The following is a 20,812-nucleotide window of genomic DNA, read 5'->3' as shown; positions in this document are numbered from 1 at the left end:
TCTAATTCAAATCATTACATTCACTCTGGATTATTCCATTTCGCCTCGGTACGCTAACATTTTACAATACACGGTACAACAGCGACACCTTGAGGCCACTGGGAGAGATGCAGTGAATTCACATACCGGTTGGTTTAAAAATAATAGTTCTACCTAAAACGGCATGCGAACCGTTCTTTTACACCGTGAAAACGGTGTCTTACGAAGTATAAACCAGGCGGCCTGCCCGAGGTGCTGGGCAGGCCGCCTGGTGAGTGCGCGTGACCCGGGGGGAGGATGCGTGTTGGAGGTGAACTTTGCTAGCCGGACGCTAGCGGTCACAGCAGCGCGGCGTGTGGTGATAACGGCGGTCCCTGTTGTGTAACATTTATCACCGGGGTTCATACGTTCTACCCAACCCGGGATACGACCCACGGCCGAGCGTTAACAGCGTTACAGCTACACACCGCAACGTAGACTGCAGCTGAATAACTTTGCGATAACGTTACTAGGGTGTGCTAACACTGCTGTTGGATAGCTAGCCGACGAGCATCGCCAGAAAGTTCTGCAATTAGCCCGGTAACAGTGTTTGCAACAGTAAGACTATTTTGGGACTTCGGATTGTCGCTGTAAATCATAAACATGGCGCACCTGAAGCTGGCAGATGTGACCGTCACCTGCATCAACCCTTGACACACATCAACGTCAGGTAATGACAGCTACCATGCTAAGTTAGCAATCTACTGTTGCTGGCTAACGTTAGTCAAGTAACATGGTGTTATCTGCCGTAGTGACGCTTCGGCGATCCTGTAAACTGGCGGGATTTGTCGTATTGGGTTTTTAAGTGACCCCCCCCCCCCCTTTTGTTGTAACAGTCGCTAGTGCCTTACTCGGATGCCGACGTTAGCATCTCATAAGAGGCTGATGTGATAGCGACGTTACCGATCCCGTATCTCCATGCTACTCGGGAAGCTAGTTAGCTAATCGTGCTACAGCCTTCACAGGACCTTTTGTAAACGACCACGTTGTATTATAAAGTGACTCGCGGCTGTCGTCTGGTCTCCTTTTCTTTCAGTTACGTTGGCTGAAATCAACCAGCTTCAAAACGGCAGCACCGGGGGAGAAGAAGGACTCTGCATCCCGGTCGAAGATGGAGTCAGCATCGGTGAGTGCAGCTGCGGACACCTGTTTGTTATGAGAAAACACTTAAAGCAGCCGATCTGCTCTTTATGTGTTTGAGTGCGTGCGTGTGTGTGTGTGACCTTATAACAATATGTTGCAGATATATTTTGTCACCTTCAACCGTTTCACTGACCGACCATACTACCAGTGCCTGTTCCAACCTGAACAATTAAAACTAGCATGTGAGCAATGCTGATACGTCATTTATTGAGACAGCGAGCGCCTCCTTGTGGCTGCGGGGAGCATCAGTCCAGGAGCGCCCTTTTCAAAACGGCACAAGCCAATCTCAGTTGGTATGCAGTCACTTTATTGTCCCAGAGATAAATGCTAATGTGTTTATTTTTTTCGCCTTTCTTTAGTGTAGTTTGAGAATGACACTAAACAGGGCACACCCTCTGCAAATGATATGCACTTTAGTAATTCAAGAATAGACTTTCCAACAGCAACACTTTTATTTCATGAAAATATTCAGATATGTTGGACTCAGAAAATATAGGATGTCTTATAGTGGCCGGAAAGATGGGGGTCTTTCTCTCTTCCTCTAAAAACACACACACACACACACACTTCATGACTCATGCTGTTTGACAAAGATGCAATTTAGCAGTGAGCTTTGTGAGGGAGGAGGGGGGGGGGGTGTCCTCCCTTTAAAACGAAGATAGAGCTCCACAGGAAAAGCTCTAGTTGTGAATCAGGGTGGGGGTAGGAAGAGAAGCAGGAGGCCAGCCATTGTGGATCGTCAGTAGAGTGAGAGAGAGATGGGAGGAAGGTTTGCGAGCTGATGGACGTGTATTGTATAATATGCTATTTGTAATAGCAGCATACCAAATAGAGAGAGGGAGAAGGAGGGCAGAATGCAGGACAAAGAGGTTCCTCAGAGCAGAGCCCCGGGCAGGAAGGTAGGAGTGTGTGTTTGTGTCCTAATGCATGCATTAAAGTGGCACATGGTACACTAAGAATGTGTGGTGCTGACATTTTATTTTGTGTTTGTCTTGTTGAGGAAAATGTTCCTTTACCTGTTTACGTATTGTTATGGAAGTGTAAACCTTTTTAGTGTTGAGCTGCCTGTCGGTCCATGTTTGTGTCTCATGTTTGTCCTTGAGGCGTGTAACCACAGATAATGTCGAGTCTCAGTTTAATTCTACCCTGTGTGTGTGTGTGTGTGTGTGTGTGTGTGTGTGTGCGTGTGCGTGTGCGTGCGTGCGTGCGTGCCGTCTCTGTACATCATCCATCATCACTATGTGGAACCTGGCCTCTGCTTTGTGTTACAGGCTTGTTTGGGGGGGGTGGGTTATGTAATCCAAATGTCATGAGCATATTTGTATTCAAAACCATTATTTCAGCATGACGTACTCGTAATCCTCATCTTGGTCTACATTTCTGTTCTGATTTTGTAACATTTGCATTTTTGGGGATAATATTTCCGTGCCCTTTTGAGAAAGTGTTTGGCTTTCAAGAAGAGACGAACGACGAAAGTATGTTGAATGTCATCCTCCAACACAACCTTCTCTGTCCATAACTCTGATTTCTCTGTCCCTCTGTCCATTCCTCCTCTATCTGTCTGTCTCCTCAGGCTCACGCAGCTCTTAAAGCCTTTATGTGTGGCTCTGTCAGCGGCACCTGCTCTACGCTGCTCTTCCAGCCTCTGGATCTGATCAAGACACGGCTGCAGACCCTGCAGAACAATGCAAAGTCCGGGTGTGTGTGTGTGTGTGTGTGTGTATTAAGTATGTGTCACGTAATAAACTGGCACACTTCTTGTGTATAAACATGCAAACACACGTGCACCATAAATTCTGCTGCATGGCATCAGTGAAATGTACTGTCAGCATGCCCCTTTCATGTTATCTCTCATTTGCTTCACCTTTTTACACAACATGCTCTACAGATACTAAGTGACACGTACGCAGCACGGCAGTAAACGATATGCAGTGCTGGCCCGAATCTGCTGTTATGACCCACACAGGACAATTCGTCAGACCAGCACTGTGTAATCACACTGTCAGGAAAGGTTGACTGCTGGAAGGGGATTTTTATTATAATGTCCCACAGGTCTTAGCCAAGGTCTTAGGCCATAGCTCATTAATGTTTCAGGGTCAAAACTTTTTTATCTTATACTGCCCTCGTGTTTTTATTCTTATTTTCCTGCCTTTTGAATCTGTGTGTGTAACCGTTCCTGAATTTCATCTTGCAGTGCACCAAAGGTGGGGATGTTTACCGTTCTAATCAATGTTATACAGAAAGAGAATTTCTTCAGTCTGTGGAAGGGAGTGTCACCTGTGAGTAAATGCCTCAAGCTTTATTTTCAACATTTACAAGAATTTCTGCGGTTTATAACCCCTGTTATACAGTATTATCAAATTCCGAAACATGTTGGACACGGCTTTGTCTCTCTGGCAGTCATTTGTCCGCTGCATCCCCGGCGTGGGCATCTACTTCAGCACCTTCTACTCCCTGAAGCAGCACTACCTCCTGGAGCGGGAACCCAACGCCGGCGAGGCCGTCCTGCTCGGCGCCGGCGCCAGAGCCGTGGCCGGCATCTGCATGCTGCCGTTCACCGTCATCAAGACGCGCTTCGAGGTGAGCGCCGGCTCACGCTTGTGACGCTTGAGCGACCTCTGGCCTGAGACGTGCTGCATGAGCCGTGGACTCGGATCAGTCATGTTTTAATTGGTGTTGTTGAATTGCTGACTTGTGTGTGTGTGTGTGGTCACATGAATATGCCATCCCCGTTTTTAGATCCAGCCTAAAACAGTCTGATGGTCGCTGTTTACACAAACTACACACACTGCACTTCTTTTTGCTGCTCTAGAAGCTGTTTGTTTTTGTTTTTTTAATACATTTTACTTTACATAAAACAACTTCCTTTTGAGCTAAATTCCATGTATATGCATGAAAGATCATATGCAACAAAGAGGGATCATGACACGCCCACCTGCATCTTATTCATGAACCGGTTCGCCTTCGTAATAGCACTCATTGGCTGACATCAGACTGTAAAGTTGAGCAACACAAAAGGCCTCAAGGGAATCTACATGTATCTCTGAGTAAGACACCGTGTACCCAATAAATGAACATTGCACCCAGCATGCATGTATTTGTATAACAATCTTCAGCACTTTCAATAAATATGTGCCTATTCATTTTCCATGCTTGTATTTTGTTTCAGAGTGGCTGCTACAACTATGGGAGTGTGGCGGGCGCTCTGAGGAGTGTGTATGAGACGGAGGGAATCAGGGCCCTGTTCTCTGGGCTGACCGCCACGCTGCTCCGCGACGCTCCGTTCTCCGGCATCTACGTCATGTTCTACAGCCAGGCCAAGAAGGCGCTGCCTCCAGGTAGGAGCCACGCCGCAGCTGCTCGTCAGCATGCAGGGCATCGCAATGGGAAGCGCTGTTTACACGTCCTGAAGCATTTTTCCCATACGGCAGCAAAAGTTTGTTTTCTGGCATTCTCAGTTGATTGGTTTAAAACGTCTGAGCGGAGGATAAATAATTTAAGGCAGGATATTGACAAGAGTCAATTTTCTTTTCTTTTTTTTACCGGTGAAAATATAAATGTGCAGTGGAAGCAGGCGGATATATCATGATATACATGAACTTACATGTCACTCGCCAGAGGAGACGGAATATCGCGTGTTTTCCACAGTCTTCCATTGTCTGAGATTTTATTGCCTTCATTTGATAATCATTTAATGGCAAAACAGACGGTCACCATTGATCTCAAGTGACCAACTCCTTTCTCTTTTGCCACTTTTTCTGGAAATTCCGTAAATATTTGCATTTCATTTGGATTAAAACCTGACCGCCGTTTCTATTTACTGTAGTAAAACAAACCTTCCCCTCTGCTGTCTCCTGGTCCCTCATGTCTCAGAGGTGACGTCGTCGCCTTATGCCCCTCTGGTGAACTTCAGCTGTGGGGTGGCGGCGGGCGTCATGGCGTCGCTGGCCACGCAGCCGGCGGACGTGGTGAAAACCCACATTCAAATCAGCCCATCCCACTGGAGCACGATGGACGCTATCCGCTACATCTACACGGTGTGTGCTCGTCCAGTCACAGCTCTCTGGTGGTCTTTTGTCTCGGCACCGGTGTGCTGATCTCCCTCCTGGTCTGTCTTCTCCCTCAGGAGCACGGCGCCGTGGGGTTTTTCCGCGGGGCCGTCCCTCGGTCTCTGCGCCGCACCCTGATGGCGGCTATGGCTTGGACTGTCTACGAGCAGCTGATGGCTCGGATGGGCCTCAAATCCTGAAGAGCATCGCCGACGGGCCGCAGCAAAACAGGATGAAACATGAGGCGCGATGGCGGACGTTGTTTCCTCCCCAAAGCCTTGAAAAAGAAGAAAAGGGAGCCGAGGAGCTCGCAGAGTCAGTGTAGCAGCACAACTAAGTTTTTTTTTAAAGAAATAATAACCAGGTGGATAAATGTGTGTGCGTGCAGGTGCTGGTTGTCGTTCTAATGTTTGTGAAAATGTGCCTGTTTGTGTCCGTACGTCTGAGATGTTACACATGTCTCCCTCTTAATGTCAATCTATGGCTGAAGCGACACTCCTGCTGTGAAATGAACTTGTTCCTCCTCTCACTATTTATGTTTGGACCCCCTGAGGTCCAAAGAAAGCGGCTCTGCGACTGCGACAAGGTGCTTTTAAAAGGCCGTCAACACAACCGGGAGGCTGCAAGCTGGCTGGTGTGCTGAGGCAACCACACATGGAAGCTCTGCAGGGGGAAGAGCTCTGGCTTCCGCCATATATTCAAGCAATGGGTTTTCTATTACCAATTAACGCCAGGTTGGTTATTTAATTCAACACAAGCTCAGACAATCACGAGCGCTCACCCAGGATGGGAAGAAAATGACAAAAAGGCCTTTGGTGGCCGTACCGCTCGCAACGTTGCTACTTAACTGTGATGCTGTTTTTTTGACACAACATTCAGACCGGGCATTTTAATTGCATCAGGGTTATGAGTTTTATCATTTGAAATCCTTTTTTTAGGAAACAAACAGCAACGCACTTTGCACTTTCCCTTAAACGTTAAGTTGATATTTCTTTGACGAGGTAAAATTCTTTCTTTCCGATTTAGTTAAGGAGTCGTTCCCCCTCCTGTGAGCTCCAGAACCTGAATCATTGGGCTTCTGCGTTCTTAAAAGTTATAAAGAATATTTCCTGGAGAGATTTTCAAGCATCTTCTTGGCTTTGTAAATATTAGACTAGATGCAGATTTATTGGTTGTAGCAAACAAAAGCCCTGTTTTTATGTTCAATGTTCAGTCCTTCGCTTTAAATATTTATTACTGTTCATATAAGAAAAGAAGGGATCTATTGAAAATGATTATATTTAGAAATATAGGATATTAGAAATGATGCCAAATGGAAGATGTTATTGGCAGAGGTTAATAGAAGACATTATTACACACATGTTTGATGGTTTTTGGTGCACATCTTGCTCATCTCCATCAAAACTCCTCTCATGCGGTCTTCATTGAGCCTCTGCTGTGACCATGGTGTGTTTGCTCGGCCCGGCTGATTTTTAATGTCGATAAATTTTCCTCTTTTTCAAAATGCCTTTGAAGTTCCTTTATTATGGTTTGGTGTTCCAGATTGCAACTCACCCATACAGAAAAAATGACATTCTTATAAATATTCAACATTTGACAAAATATTTGAATGTTTCTAAAACATCTTCTCATTAAAAGGTTTATGGCTCTAAATAAACCTTTTGCCTTTAGTTTCTATATTGACTCGAATGACAGAAGCAAGAAATTGTGGCTAAAACTAGTCACTAACTTGTCATTATGTTAATAAATTGCAATAATAGAAGGGATTTTTGTTCAAAGCAGAAATTATTTATCTCGTATCGCGTATAAAGATGTGAATGTTACCTGCAGTGAGACGTTTATAAAGCATATGTGACATGAATTAAATTCAATAGCAGATGAAGTTGAGTCTCTCCTCACAGTCCCTGTTCTCCCACAGTCGTTCTCTGTTTAAAGCCCCGCTGTGGGTTCTGCATTGGACACTGGTGGTCCTGGACCCCTCCCTTGGGCCGGGCCTCGTACTCCAGAGGGTCCCACGCTCACCCACAGCCAGCGGTCCCCCAGGAAGCGCAAACCGATCCACACCAGCTCTGTGGTGGGATCGTCCTGGATCTTTCTCAGGGCCAGAAGGTTCTGGGTGTCAGACACCAGACTTGTGAGTGCATTGTGATTCCTTCTGCATTCCGTCGCCTCCTCTCATACTTCACCACAATCAGGTTGGAGCAGAAAAAAAAGGCTCCAATTACATTTATGCCAACAAATAGATCCGACCCATTGTTCCTTATTGTCGTCGGGTTCGTTGTCATACCAGGCTACGTGAGATGTGCTGCCTCCTCCTGACCACTTCCACTCTGTCACATTTCTGTAGAGACCAATCCAGAACCCCCCCTCAAACTTCCCTTTTGCTGCATTTTTCAATCCCTCTTCAACCCAAGGTTCATTGATGGGAGACAGATGTGCGTGATGCTCCGTTCAGTGCCGTTGAGCCGGAAGCCAACGGGTAGGATAGTGGCACATGTCCATGCTTCCCATACTGTGCAGATACACTCGCAATGAAGAGCATTTTCAAAACGACAATCCAACCATGGCGTTAAAGTCTGCAGGTAATATTAGAGATGAATGCGAAGCTGTTCAGGGTGAAGCCTGTGTTTCAGGTGTGGGTTGCCTGCTCATATAAGTCAGTGAATGTCTCCTGATGTGACTGAACGTTTTTCTCTGCTCATGTAAATTATGCTAAATTCTATCTTAATAGCAAGCAATGGCTTGACCAAGGTCAACCGCCAGAAGTAAAATAAACAAGGACACCGATTTGCAATTCAACAAGTCAGTGAGGCCTCCTCGCATTGTCCTGTGGTGTTTTGCTTAGTACATGTATTTCCATTTGAGCTTGAGAGTCAAGTGGTGAGAGTTTGAAGTCCTGTTTTCCTGTCTGCTATTTGACTGTCATGGATGAATCAACTTTAGGTTGAAAGCCTGAATGGTAGAAAATAACATTGACAGGTGAGCTGTAAGGTCCCCGCGGACCGAACCAAGACGAGCCAGCAGATCCTATAATCATTAGAACAGTGAATCAATTAGCATTGGGATCATTGTAAAGAAAAAAAGAAATAATAATGCTAATCTCGTTACAGAATCAGATAATAAGATATCTATGAATTAACAAGTCTCAAGCCATTCTTGCTTACGCCAAAATGTGTTTAGGGACATTCTTTGGTCATATAATGCTCTGTGAAATACTACATTTTTTCAGGTATATTAAAAAGTACACTGATACTGTTACTGGGGAGGCCCCTGCTATAAGACATCCTCTGGTCGCTGCAGCGAGCGGATGTTCTCGCAGTCTCAGGGGCTCAGGCTGCCCGCTGGCACCTGACAGGCAGGACTCAGGGCGCGAATGTAATACGTCATGCGGAAGTAGATCCGCTATAACTTCGACGTTACTTCCGTTCGCCGCCTCTCTCTCCGCGGCGACCTCATGGCAACGCAGCGTGTTCACTTGGTGAGATACAAATGGTTTTCGGCACTGGTTTCTTTTACATTCACGTGTTAGTAAAGTCGTCACCGTATTGCTCAACTATAGATAATTAACGTTCGTTGACGTCGAGTCTGTGAAACTGACTCACTCATTAACATAAGGACGTACAACGTAAGTAACGTAAGTGTAGATTGTAAAGTGTAAATGTAAGTAACCCGTTTAATTGAATACTAAAAAGGTCCCGGTTTGTATTCGATTTAAATAACAAGCGTTTGGTATTTAAATGTCACAATCCTTTTATAAAAATATTTAATATGCGCTTTCCATATGGAATACACCATCATATCGAATAGATTTGCCCACCAAACGTGGTCGATATCTCTCCTTTTTCTTACGCATTTTTAAAAAACTTTTAATAGCTTGCGCGGGCCTGTCTTCTGTGGCTATTTGGCCACGTGTCGCATCAAGAGTTACGGAGATTTGTAAATGTAACCAAATGTCCTGGAGCGTCAGCGCGTTTCTCTCAGCAGTGGTATTCTCATCCTTCATTTTTGTACTCGTGTTTTCGTGTTTAACGAAGCCTAACCCTTTTTTCATTTCCCCCTTTTCCTTCCAGCTCTCCCACTACTCGGACGTGATGTCTGGTTGTTAAGCTGATCAAGGATGAGCTGAAGGTCCTTTCTGCAGGAACCCAGTTGGACTTCCAGATGTCTTTGTCCACGCATGAAGAAAGCCTGTGAGTCTTGACGCTGAAAAAAAGTTTGTTGAATCAAACGCAAAAGAGAACGATTTTATTTAAAGAGGGATTTCTTAAACTGATTTACAGGCTAATCGTGTAGTGGTACGGTGTGAAAAATGGCTTCTGCTCCTGCACAAGTTTGAGACTTTACCTTAAACAGTCTACTTGTAGGTCCTTGCTTGAACTGTTTATTCTAATGTTTGTGGTATGTAATTTGCGTGTGTTTTTCCCTCCAGGATTGTGCTGTAACCGGATGAAGACCCGTTGACCGCAGCAGGGTCCATTGTGGCCGACAAGGAACTGGTTAGTTAATGAAAAATAAGCAAATTTGAGTCATATTTAAGTAGTGCCAAATTAGAAGTTGCAACTAAACTACTAAATGAAGTACACATGTGTCTTGCTGCTAGAGCCTCAGTTGGGTCAAAAATAACCACTATTTTGTTGGTGGAAAATGGTGAACCATTGAAATTGCCGATATCAAATGAATCGCTTTATTTAAGATGTGAACTATTTAAGTTGTTATGTTGTGGAAAGTTGGGGGGGGGGGGGGGGACATTGCTTTTGTTGGCATATTGATGTCGTTCTGATAAAAGAACCTGACACTTTTTAATCTGTCACTCCTATTTTCTACTTCCAATACAACAGCTTTGGTTGAGTGACTTTCTCTTGTGCATTTGTACTACTAGACTATTTTAGCGTTTTGCTAAATATTACTGCACTTAATGTTTACTCAACGCAGGGCTTATTTCATTAAACTTCAACATACAGCACACAATTAAAGCCTGGCACCAATCTTGTGGGTGTTTAGGTGTCGGAAGTGTGCCAGAGTGACTTGGCCGGGTTTTCGCTAACACCATGAGGACTGCTGTCCCTTGACTGGCGTTTGATAGTGACCTGAGCCACATTCAACCTTATAAATGCAAAGGGGCACTTCCCCCTTTGCCTCCTGTAAACAATTTCTTCTCATGACTCCTTATTTGACCCGTTGATGGCAAAAATGTTTTTTGGAAGAACTAAACAAGCAAAACTTGTCTCTGAACAGGGTTGGCACTCTGGAGACGCATCTCCAGGTAGCTCATCTGGTTTGACTTTACTTCCAGAGGTGAGTGGTGTGAAACCAGGATTTTATTTATATAGCGCTTTAAAAAGCACTAAAAAATGTAACTTAAAAACAATGACAATTAATGACTTCACTAGAAGAAATGCAGGTACTGGTACTTTGTTTAAAAGCTGTGTATAGTTCTTGATAGAGAAGTGAGTTTGTAGACTTAATACATTTTGGGCAGAGAATCAACCAATAGTTGGCAGATTACTAACTTTGCATTAGAGTAAATGTTGGTAACTAAGAAGGATCACTGAAAGGAAAAGTACAGGGCACCAGTTCATTTTTGACCATTTACTACTTGGCTGTTAAATGAGAAATCCTGCCTTCGCCCAATTGTTACATAGCTTTGTTTTAAATGTTAAGATCCTACAGTATTGTACACTCTCAGAGCTAGTTTCTTTAGAAGCTGCCAGAGGATAAATGTCAAAATTAACCAAGCATTCTAATAAAATATTTTCACTTATTTCTGTTCTAGTGTGCGCTCGAGTACCCAGACTGCTCCTGAAGGCCATTCTGCAGACCTACAATGAGGATGCAAGAGCTCTGACTGGCCCGATCAAAACATAAGACACCTGAACATAATTTTGCTGAGAAATCAATAAAGTTGGCTGGTTATTCATACATTGTTGTGTCAATCTGCTTAAAATTCAAATATTCATTTAGCCAGTCCTCACAAAGCAATGGATAAAGGATTGTAGTGGCAATTTATCCTTGTGCGTGATACTCTTGTGTCAAAGGGCCACTGATTCACCACAGGTTTGTTCTTTTTATGCATAAAGAGGGCAGATGGCACATGCAGACCTTTGGAAACATTACATCAATACTCTCATAATGGAAAAAAACAATATCTCGCCCCGGTGCACAGTGGGCTTGTACCTGGCTATGCCCTTTAATCTCCAGGTGCCTACAGTATTACCTAATTAGTCAAGAATGACTATGTAAACCAGAACACGTTTCTTAATTTATCTTGCAAATGCTATTTAAATACTAACTACAAAACAATGGCTCTCAAAGAGATTACACACTGAAGACACAGCGCACAACATCAGTGTCATTACGAAATAATTCATGAATGGGTCCTGTGCAAGCACATGTACAAATCTATCGTGCGTCCTACCTGACAAGTCAAACCATAACCTCGTGAACAAATTGTATATTTAATTGTAAAATTCACACCCCAGATGGGACTCGAACCCACAATCCCTGGCTTAGGAGGCCAGTGCCTTATCCATTAGGCCACTGGGGCTGATCAACTAAACTATCAATAGTGTAAGAATAAATTCATGTCTCTGTGTTTCATGGCCGTGGCTTGCATCGAGGCAGTCATAATTAAAAACCGCATGGCCGCAGCCGTTTATTTCCATTCCGTTGCCAAGCAACGAACAAACTACTCTATAAAGTGCAATGAAGAAGAGTTGATTTGTTTCCTGTTGACTTCAAAATAAATTTCCTACGAGAGATGTTTTCTAAAATCGCCACCGTGTCAGAAACTTTCTGTTTGAAGATGGCAATTGCTGCTCAGATGTTTTCAAAAGAGGGCCGTGGTAGGGACTCTAACCCGAGCAGGTGTTAACTTCCCCACTGCATTGTCAGATCCTTTGCTTGTGCCCTTTAATTTGAAAATATGAAAGCGGAAAGATAAACTAACTACTCCACATTAAACCCCGATCATCCATTAATATCCCTCAGAAAAAGGTGCTTAACGTGTTAACTATTATCTTAAGTGCCGTGTTAGTAAGATGCTTGTATTTAGTCACATTAGCTTGAATATTGGATGCCGTTGAGGTTGAATAGCTAACGGTAGGTGAGGTTAGCTAGCGTACCAGCTAACGTAAACGGTCTGTGTGTCGTTACCTAGGCTAGCGATAAACAAGTCCTAGCTAGGAGACACCGGTCGACATGGTAAGTTCGTGTTTCTACATATTTCTGAAATGGCGTCGCATGGACGACCCGACCAGATTATAGTTCTAAGACAACTTAAAGAAACGTAAACGTTTTGTGCCCCGGCAGATCCTTTCTCGCATGAAGCCAGCCGTTGGTGCGGAGACGCCGGTGAGCTTCAGTGAGAAGAAGAAGAAGACGAAGGTTCCCCCCCTGGAGGAATACCTGCAGCAGAGAGACTACCTCGGGGCTTTCACGCTGTTGGAGGTGCCTACACAGGTTTCTGTGTGCTTCACTGTGGCTGAATAACTCCTAAGCCATTTGTAGAGTTGGAAAAATGCGCTTTGAAAAAAGCGCGAATAGAATCTCACATGATTATTATTGTTACAAGTAATGAATCGTACAGGAGCGGGATTTCAATTAAGCAGAACTTGACTCGGTTCAATACAAATGTAATGTTAGTAAATGCTAAAATAAATGATCAGTTTATCAAAGCCATGTGAGCTTTATTCCAATTATCAACACACTTTCATTTGTGCATGTACTATTGAAAACACATCACTCATTAAGTCATTCATAAAGTAAACCAAATATATGAATCCAGGCAAAGTTAACCAGTGAAGTCATTTGTTTTGTTTCCACACAGGTAAAAAAATAATTTTGGAATTGGAAAATGTGGCTCAAAGGTGTTAGATATTAATGGGTCAGAAGACTAAAAGAAATTTCAAAAATGTGTTTAGTGACCCTAAAAATTCTGCGGCAACCCATCTTTGGGTCCCGAGCCTGATTTAGGAAATTACGTGATTAGACCATCATCGTTAAAAATTAAGAAATTAAGCTGAAATGTCCTATTACATGTCCTATTTTTTTTAATGTGATGATTCAGCTGAGTTATTTGTTGAGCTAGAACTACTGAGTTACCTTGCTCCTGTAGCTTTTCATAAATGGGATAACTATTATTTTATTATTTTTCCCGCAGATTATAATGTATCAACCCCTGGAACTTAACTTTCACAAATCGATTCACTCCCACGTCTGTGTTACAGACAGCACTGTATTACTGGGTGCTGCTGATTTGTTGCTGTGTCATCTCCAGTTTCAAAGAAGTATTGGAGAAAAACAGGAGCATGCAGACCTCTGGATTGGCTACTGCGCTTTCCACCTGGGTGATTACAAGAGAGCCATGGAGGTACTTCTTTATTGTATATGTGTGTCTGAATGTATCCAAGTAGTTTGCCACATGGCTCAATAACCAATTATTCTGAATAATTTCTGGATAAATGCATAACAATGTGAGCTTGAGTTTAATCACATGTGTGATATTTCATGTTCACATTGTGACAGGAGTACAAGTCTCTGACCTTGAAGCCTGACTGCCTTGCTGAGGTGTGGGTGTTTCTGGCCTGTGCACTGTTTTTTCTCGGTCTCTATCAAGAGGCCGAGGAGGCTGCATCTAAAGGTAGGTGGTTACATTTGTTGAGTCCTCCTTTGCACTGTATTCTAACCACGACACGTTTGGCATATTGTGCAATGACACTTGAAATTGCGCCAGGTTTTATTCAGGAAGTATAAAAATGACTTTCAACAGCAAGTATTTGCCAATACTATTTTTGCAGCTTGACTAGCACAAAGAATTCGATTCAGCAATTTTTGGTACAATTTTATTTCCCATTTGTTCACTTCTCAGTTATTGTCTTCAGTTATGTTTATGATGTTTGTTCATTAATTGTGCCTCTTATTTTCATGTTATTTTGCTGTCTCACTACATTTCTGTAGCGCCAATGTCGCCCCTTCAAAACCGACTACTCTTCCACTTGGCTCATAAGGTTTGAAAACTGCCATTTTATTTCACTATGTGTGTTTAATTTTCTTTTATGCCTGCTCTTGATTGTTATTCAATCAATGCTGAGTGACCCTGCACTCTAAATAAAGGTTATTGTCATACAGATCTGTATGTCATTTAATAAGCACTCTCAGAACAGTTAGTTATAGCAATATTATCTCAAAATCTATAGAGACAATTTCAGGAGCTTGTGATCTATTTTTAGGCACATAAACAGAAATGATTTGATGTGTTATCTTCATATTGTGTCTCAGTTCAACGATGAGAAGAGGTTGATGGATTTCCACCAGAACCTGGAGGATGTGACCGAGGACCAGCTGAGCCTGGCATCCATCCACTACATGCGCTCTCACTACCAGGAGGCCATCGACATCTATAAACGTCTCCTACTGCAGAACAGGTGTGTGTGTGTGTGTGTGTGTGTGTGTGTGTGTGTGTGTGTGTGTGTGTGTGTGTGTGTGTGTGTGTGTGTGTGTGCGCGCTCTCCTCCGCCTTTTACTTTGGGAAATTAGTCTCACGGTTCCGCTGCTCTCGGGTGCACGTGTCGTTCCGGACCACCTTGACAGGTGCATCGCGTTAATTTGAGCATCGCGCCTTATGCAACCGTGAAGATAATTCAAGTGTCATTACGGCCAGCCTGCTGAGCGAGCTTGCTCTCACGATGATATATTATCTCTCAAGTAGCGTGGATAAGAACATGAAAGCCCTTGAGTGTGCCTCTTCTCAGAGATCTATTCCCGGCTTTGTGGCATCTGTATGTCACGGTGCATCCGTTGGACTGGAAATTAGTCTTGCTGTCACTACTTCTTCCAAATGCTAACAGATAAATGCAAAAATATCCAAGTTGTACAACCAAAAGATGTGGTGTACTGGCCCATTGTACAAGCCCTGATGTTCTGGGTCTTTGCTACACTGCAAATGCTTTTCAAAACCAGTTTGGCACCTCAGTTTTCTCCTGTCTATTACTTCCTGCCACAACTCCTTGTCATTTGACATTTGCAATAATCTACAATAATAACATCTCTAGTTGGTTGCAATGCTATGTTAATTATGAAAGAAAACAGAAATAGTGCTAAAGATTCCTACAAACTATCACAGTTAAGTTCTAAGTAATCTCTGGCCCTCTTTGTCCCACGTGGGTAACAAAACAAGAAAAAAAAGTATTACACGGGAGACTAGGCTGGTGTAAAGCATTAACTAAGCACATGTATTGTTTAACAAACACTGAGAGTCAGTGATCAGTGATGTCAGCATGTGTGAAGACATCAGAAGCAAACTGCAGCAGCCAAGGAAGGGAGCATCCGTGTGTACGTGTTGACGTACCTGCAACAGCACCAGGCTCATCCTGCAAGACAAAGACGAGCCAGTAAACAGGATATAGACCCCCAGAGGAAAGGAGGGGTAGTCACAATACAGACTATAATGTCAAGCAACCTTCGATAATAGTGAGGGGTCGACTTCATGACACTGGTAATCATTTCAAAATGTCCCGTTCTAAACACCACGAAAATCTGAAATATTGTGTTCAGCCACAAATATAAGGCCGAAGGCCAGTTTCACACCCACATTTCATGTTCTCTTTCAGAGATTTCCTCGCACTGAAGGTTTACGTCGCTCTGTGCTACTACAAGCTGGACTACTACGATGTGTCCCAGGAGGTGTTGGCAGTGTACCTGCACAGCATACCGGACTCCACCATCGCCCTCAACCTGAAGGCCTGCAACCACTTCAGGCTCTACAACGGAAAGGCAGCGGAGGTACTCGGGCCGTAGTTGCAGCGCACCTAGGCTGATATTTTGGTCGGCCCTCGTACGGTGTGTCCTCACATTTTCATACACACATTTTAAAGTTTTGTGTGAACGAGGACTGTCACTATCTGTAAAAATAGAGCGACCCAAATGTGGGAATGAGTGGGAAAAGCTAACTTCTTTTTCAAACATTTTTATTTTAAAACCGTTGTTTGTGGTTGCATAGGTTTGTATTAAAAAAATCCAACAAATGAATACAAAGGCTTATATTTAAAATTAGAGCAATAGCCTTGTACTGTGTTTTTACATTTAATTTAATAAGTAATGCATCCTTATTGTCGTGTCAGTGACTACTTGTCCTTTTCATTGAGAGTAGATGGCGGCAGGTTTGACGTGTGTGTCTCCTCGCTCCCTCTTAGGCTGAGTTAAAGAACCTGATCGACATCTCCTCCTGCTCCTTTGAGTTCGCTAAGGAGCTTATCCTACACAACCTGGTAAGCTCCTCCCGTGCTGTAACTGCACGTGTAGGTCTGTGTGTTTGCGTACACTAGGGACTGCCATGTTGCTTTTCCACCATTGAATCTCTCACCCGTGTGCTGCAGGTGGTGTTTCGGGGAGGGGAGGGGGCGTTGCAGGTGCTGCCTCCTCTGATCCATGTGATCCCCGAGGCCAGACTCAACCTGGTCATCTACTATCTCAGACAAGGTGGTCAGCCATGTTATTGCAGGTTTCTAGAACAAACTAAACAGGGAAAATATTTCTACTGAAACGTATCAGATGTCCAAATGATTGGTGAAGAACTGAAGATACAATTTCTTTTACCTAGACCTATATCAAATGAAAGTATTTTTATTAGTATTATACCGTATCATGGATAAGTTGATTACATTAATCACACTCCTCTCTAATCCTTTTTAGGTAATCTTAAAATAACCCAATGATGTACAACACAAGAAGATCACATTATTCTATGCCACGCTGATGTATATTTTGGCATGTAAATGCATCATGGAGGTTTTAAGTGTCAGTTTTCCCCAGCTCATTGATTCTCATGAGTATTTGTATATCTCTAGATGATGTCCAGGAAGCTTTTAACCTCATTCAAGATTTGGTTCCCACAACCCCTCAGGTGATGATTCAGTGACGTTGGGTTTTTAAATGTGCACTTTTTTTTTATAACAGAATGTAACTATTTTATCTTAAAAAGACACTGGAGCTGCTGAATTTCACCCCAAAACAGTTGCTCTGTTTAGCTTCAACTGTAGCTTAATACTGCTTTGTCATTTTATTTGTTTTTTATAAGTTACACTTTTTACAGGAAAGAAAGTGTACACTGAAAATCTAGAATCATGCCTGGTTAAACGGAGCTAATAAAAATCCTAGTGAATAAAAATAAAGAAATATATATATATATATATATATTTATAATGCATATATCTACTCTTTATTAACCTGTATTTTATCCTCAAGTGAACTGTTTCTTTTAAAGTGTCTTCTATCAAGATAATCGGTGTCTCCCTTTTTAATTTCTTTCACCATAAAGGGACTAGACAAGACATCACACAAAGATCTTTTATTTTCTCAGGAGTATATTTTGAAAGGAGTGGTAAATGCGGCTTTGGGACAAGAAATTGGATCGGTGAGTATTTCTGTTAAATAGTCACACACAAAGAAATGTGAGCAGTCAGTCCGAGCGACCAATATCTGCCGTTGTGCTTGTCCTCTTTCAGAGTGATCACCTAAAAATCGCTCAGCAGTTCTTTCAGTTGGTCGGAGGCTCGGCCAGCGAATGTGGTACATTGAATAGAAATTTGATCAATATGAGCTTTTAAAGCAACGCGGTGAGAATGTGTGTGTGTAACAGATTTCTCCCTTTCAGATACTATTCCTGGCAGACAATGCATGGCCTCCTGCTTCTTCCTCTTGAGACAGTTTGAAGATGTTCTCATATATCTAAACTCAGTCAAGGTTAGTGTTGCTCAGTACCAGGCACACATTAAATGGTGTATTCCAGTGAGAATACTTTACATAGTTACAAGTATGTAAGAAGCTGAGTATATAAAGAGACTCCCACACATGAGGGCACAAGTGTCACTTCGGATGAGTGGAGCTTCACAGATGCAGCACATTTTGTTGGTGTGTGTGTGTGTCCATGTGTGTTTATGGACTTTTGTATCTGCTTTTAGTTGAACATGTGAACACTTATCTTTTTTCTGGAGGAATTATTGTGCTTTTTATTCCCAGGGTTACTTTTTTAACGATGATACGTTCAACTTCAACTATGCTCAGGCAAAAGCAGCACTGGGCAACTACAAAGAAGCAGAAGAGGTACTTTGCTTCATCATACATCTACACAACAGCAATTTACAGACTTCGATCAATTCTGATGACTATTGTTTTGGACTCATTTGAATATTTCTTTCAGGTTTTTCTCCTGATTCAGAATGAAAAGATCAAGAATGACTATGTTTACCTCAGCTGGCTGGCACGATGCTGTATGTACACCAGTCCTACTGCTGATACTATATTAATCTCCAACCACCTTTCCTGTAGCACAAACTTGAATGAATCATCAACACAAACAAACATTACAGGGCAGAATTTATTTATTTTAAATGTCAGTAGTTGTTATAGATTGATTTAATAATGAAGATTGATAATAAAGCCAAGTTGAGAAAAAAAAAGATAATAAGAGTGAGAACCAAAAACAAACAAAATATACCTGAGAAATCCAAGGTTTTGTCCAGTTTTTCAACTCTGAACGTGTGTCTGGCAAAGCATTGATATGTTATTTATTAAATGGGAATTGATAATAGAACTCTTCAGTGCAACGAGCCGCCAGCGTGAGCCTCAATACTTTATATTACAACTGGGGCAATAGCATCCAGTCCCCACGTGTTCGCTGCATTTAGCACCCGTTGCACAAAGCAGAGGCTTTATTCAGATAGACCTGAAACAATTTACAGTCACGGTCCACGATGACATGACAGCATGAAGAATGCTCTCACAGATCTTAGGTTGGAGAGAGCACGACCGAAGAACCCTGTGTAGTTGTTCACTGAGGCTGAGTCAAACTGGAGTATTTCTAGCCTTAGGCTAGGTCCACTCCTGCACCTCAGCAGCTCTGATATAAAGATATCTCCATTAAAAGATATTTCTCCCCTTCTTGGCTTAATCCACATCAATAAAACCTGCCCTCAGGTGTTTCACATTTTCCAAATCTGAATCCATAAAAGATGCTGAGGCTGCCTGCGAATGATGGATGATTGAACACTCATCTTGTTCTTGTCAGACATAATGAACCAGAGAGGTCGGCTTGCCTGGGAGCTCTATCTGAAGATGGGCACTTCCTCCAATTCCTTCAGCCTGCTGCAGCTCATTGCCAACGACTGCTACAAGGTGACTTCGGGGGATCGCTTAAAAGCTCATTCATGAATTCATCGGAAATTAATTCATTTTTGCCCGGAAAGATTGGTCAATGCATGCCCGCAATTTTAATAATTAATTGTTTAAGTAGTATCTCAAGTATTATTGTGTAGTTAATATCTTAAAGATTTGGGTCTCGGTCCAACAAAAGAAGTAATTGAAGACGTCACATTGACATCTGGGAAATTGTGGTTGACTTTTCTCAATATAATCAACAAATTGATAAGCTTTTCTCAGCCCTCGTGTGAATGTCTAGTCGCTATTTTCCTTTGAATTAATGTCTGGTGCTCTAACTAATGATCCATTTTTGGTTAATTTGCTGATCGTTTCCAACAGGAAAAAAGCAAAAGGTTTAGAGATATCATATAAAAATAAGAAACGGTTGAATATTTAAATGTTTGAGAAGCTTATTCTGCTTCAGAATAAGTTACTCAAAATGACTGATTAAAAAAATTAGTTGTTGATTAGTTTTCTGTCAATTTACTGTTTTTTTTAACTGGTATATGTCAATTGTAAATCTAATCTAGAGTTCCAAATGTCCCCTTTTATTTTCTACCAGCTTGTTTTGGTGTCATACAGGTTTTTGCTCTGTATTTTTTTAACATTTTTTAGCTCTGCTCTGTTGCCTGCCATATTTATTTATTTTTGAATGTTTTTTTTCGAAGTTTTTCTTCCGCTGAATAAATTTAAAAAGACAATGTATTCATTTGGTAAATAGGTGGAATAATTTGTGCTTTAGAAGTAATTTTTGTGCACACTTTGTTGAATCAGATGGGTCAGTTCTACTATGCAGCTAAAGCATTTGATGCACTGGAGAAACTGGACCCAGGATCCAACTACTCGGAGGGCAAGAGAGGGGCTTGTGTCGGCGTCTTCCAGCTCATACTGGCAAACAAGGAGTCCAAGTATGTTTGTCTCTTTCTGTTGCAATAATGTGATTGTAGCATTACAAATTACCAAAAAACTCTTGATCAAATCTTGTTTTCTCATGTGTTTGTGTTCTAGGGAAACACTTAAAGAGGTGTTGTCTCTGCTACGAAATTCAGGAAACCCTCAGGTTGAGTACATCATCAGAACTCTGAGGAAGTGGGCCAAAGACAACAGAGTCCTCCTCTAGTGAGACTTTTGTGTACTGAACTACAGCTCTTGACATCAAGAGCAGCTACATTATGCAGAAATATGGAACTATTATCTCTGCCACACTTATTGTGAAAATATGTATGTTTTGAATTGAAATCCTTTGTTCTTAGGTATTTCTATTAAAATGTTACTTTGTTATTTTATTTATGAGTTTTGCAGTTTTGTCACTGATTGATTTGTATGAAATGTAGTACAGTTATGCGACAGAAATCAGGCAAAAGATATGAGCAAATACCACAGAGGAAGGGGAAAATAAAGAAATAAGA

General features: G+C 42.3%; 2 protein-coding genes, 1 long non-coding RNA gene and 1 other non-coding gene across 12 annotated transcripts; 3 read left to right on the top strand and 1 right to left on the bottom strand.

Annotated features, from left to right (window-relative positions):
- Positions 1 to 80: 80 nt before the first annotated feature.
- LOC120825060 (mitochondrial glycine transporter B-like) lies at positions 81 to 6,867 on the top strand. 2 transcript variants are annotated; one of them, XM_078080386.1, is made up of 8 exons: positions 81 to 688; positions 1,055 to 1,144; positions 2,735 to 2,859; positions 3,356 to 3,440; positions 3,562 to 3,741; positions 4,331 to 4,499; positions 5,035 to 5,198; positions 5,288 to 6,867. In XM_078080386.1, exons 2-8 carry the CDS (start codon positions 1,130 to 1,132, stop codon positions 5,408 to 5,410), a joined length of 861 nt encoding a protein of 286 aa, XP_077936512.1. In that variant the 5' UTR covers positions 81 to 688; positions 1,055 to 1,129; the 3' UTR covers positions 5,411 to 6,867. The 2 variants fall into 2 exon arrangements, with proteins under 2 accessions (XP_077936512.1, XP_040042340.2); XM_040186406.2 differs by lacking the exons at positions 81 to 688; positions 1,055 to 1,144 and adding an exon at positions 1,850 to 2,060.
- A 1,572-nt stretch (positions 6,868 to 8,439) lies between these two features.
- On the top strand, positions 8,440 to 11,129 carry LOC144383311 (uncharacterized). The gene is made up of 5 exons (XR_013450664.1): positions 8,440 to 8,688; positions 9,281 to 9,400; positions 9,640 to 9,706; positions 10,446 to 10,505; positions 10,984 to 11,129. It is a non-coding gene; the product is annotated as an uncharacterized LOC144383311 (long non-coding RNA).
- Positions 11,130 to 11,681: 552 nt separating this feature from the next.
- Positions 11,682 to 11,754, bottom strand: trnar-ccu (transfer RNA arginine (anticodon CCU)). The gene has a single exon. It is a non-coding gene; the product is annotated as a tRNA-Arg (tRNA).
- Positions 11,755 to 11,990: 236 nt separating this feature from the next.
- Positions 11,991 to 20,689, top strand: ift56 (intraflagellar transport 56). Of its 8 annotated transcripts, none has more exons than XM_040186405.2 (19): positions 11,991 to 12,203; positions 12,367 to 12,410; positions 12,519 to 12,656; positions 13,486 to 13,578; positions 13,734 to 13,848; positions 14,166 to 14,215; positions 14,487 to 14,632; positions 15,818 to 15,989; positions 16,400 to 16,474; positions 16,583 to 16,685; positions 17,054 to 17,109; positions 17,566 to 17,619; positions 17,711 to 17,774; positions 17,860 to 17,948; positions 18,225 to 18,308; positions 18,406 to 18,475; positions 19,273 to 19,379; positions 20,178 to 20,311; positions 20,412 to 20,689. In XM_040186405.2, exons 2-19 carry the CDS (start codon positions 12,408 to 12,410, stop codon positions 20,521 to 20,523), a joined length of 1,665 nt encoding a protein of 554 aa, XP_040042339.2. In that variant the 5' UTR covers positions 11,991 to 12,203; positions 12,367 to 12,407; the 3' UTR covers positions 20,524 to 20,689. The 8 variants fall into 8 exon arrangements, with proteins under 8 accessions (XP_040042339.2, XP_040042336.2, XP_040042335.2 ...); XM_040186402.2 differs by having other exon boundaries at positions 17,524 to 17,619; XM_040186401.2 differs by having other exon boundaries at positions 12,041 to 12,203; positions 12,519 to 12,668; positions 17,524 to 17,619.
- Positions 20,690 to 20,812: the final 123 nt, after the last annotated feature.

This window comes from Gasterosteus aculeatus, chromosome 9 (assembly GCF_964276395.1).
Source record: "Gasterosteus aculeatus chromosome 9, fGasAcu3.hap1.1, whole genome shotgun sequence".
Lineage (NCBI taxonomy): Eukaryota > Metazoa > Chordata > Actinopteri > Perciformes > Gasterosteidae > Gasterosteus > Gasterosteus aculeatus.
The sequence above is the reverse complement of the archived record's forward strand: the minus strand, read 5'-3'. Positions and strand labels throughout refer to the sequence as shown.

Excerpts from the sequence above, each read along its gene's own strand:
- LOC120825060 (XM_040186406.2), top strand. The coding sequence starts at position 2,016 with ATGCAGGACAAAGAGGTTCCTCAGAGCAGAGCCCCGGGCAGGAAG. Across the intron at positions 2,061-2,734 it reads GCAGAGCCCCGGGCAGGAAG|GCTCACGCAGCTCTTAAAGC; the intron begins GTAGGAGTGTGT and ends CTGTCTCCTCAG. Across the intron at positions 5,199-5,287 it reads CTATCCGCTACATCTACACG|GAGCACGGCGCCGTGGGGTT; the intron begins GTGTGTGCTCGT and ends CTTCTCCCTCAG.
- ift56 (XM_040186401.2), top strand. Across the intron at positions 16,475-16,582 it reads AGCTTATCCTACACAACCTG|GTGGTGTTTCGGGGAGGGGA; the intron begins GTAAGCTCCTCC and ends CGTGTGCTGCAG. Across the intron at positions 19,380-20,177 it reads TTGCCAACGACTGCTACAAG|ATGGGTCAGTTCTACTATGC; the intron begins GTGACTTCGGGG and ends TTGTTGAATCAG.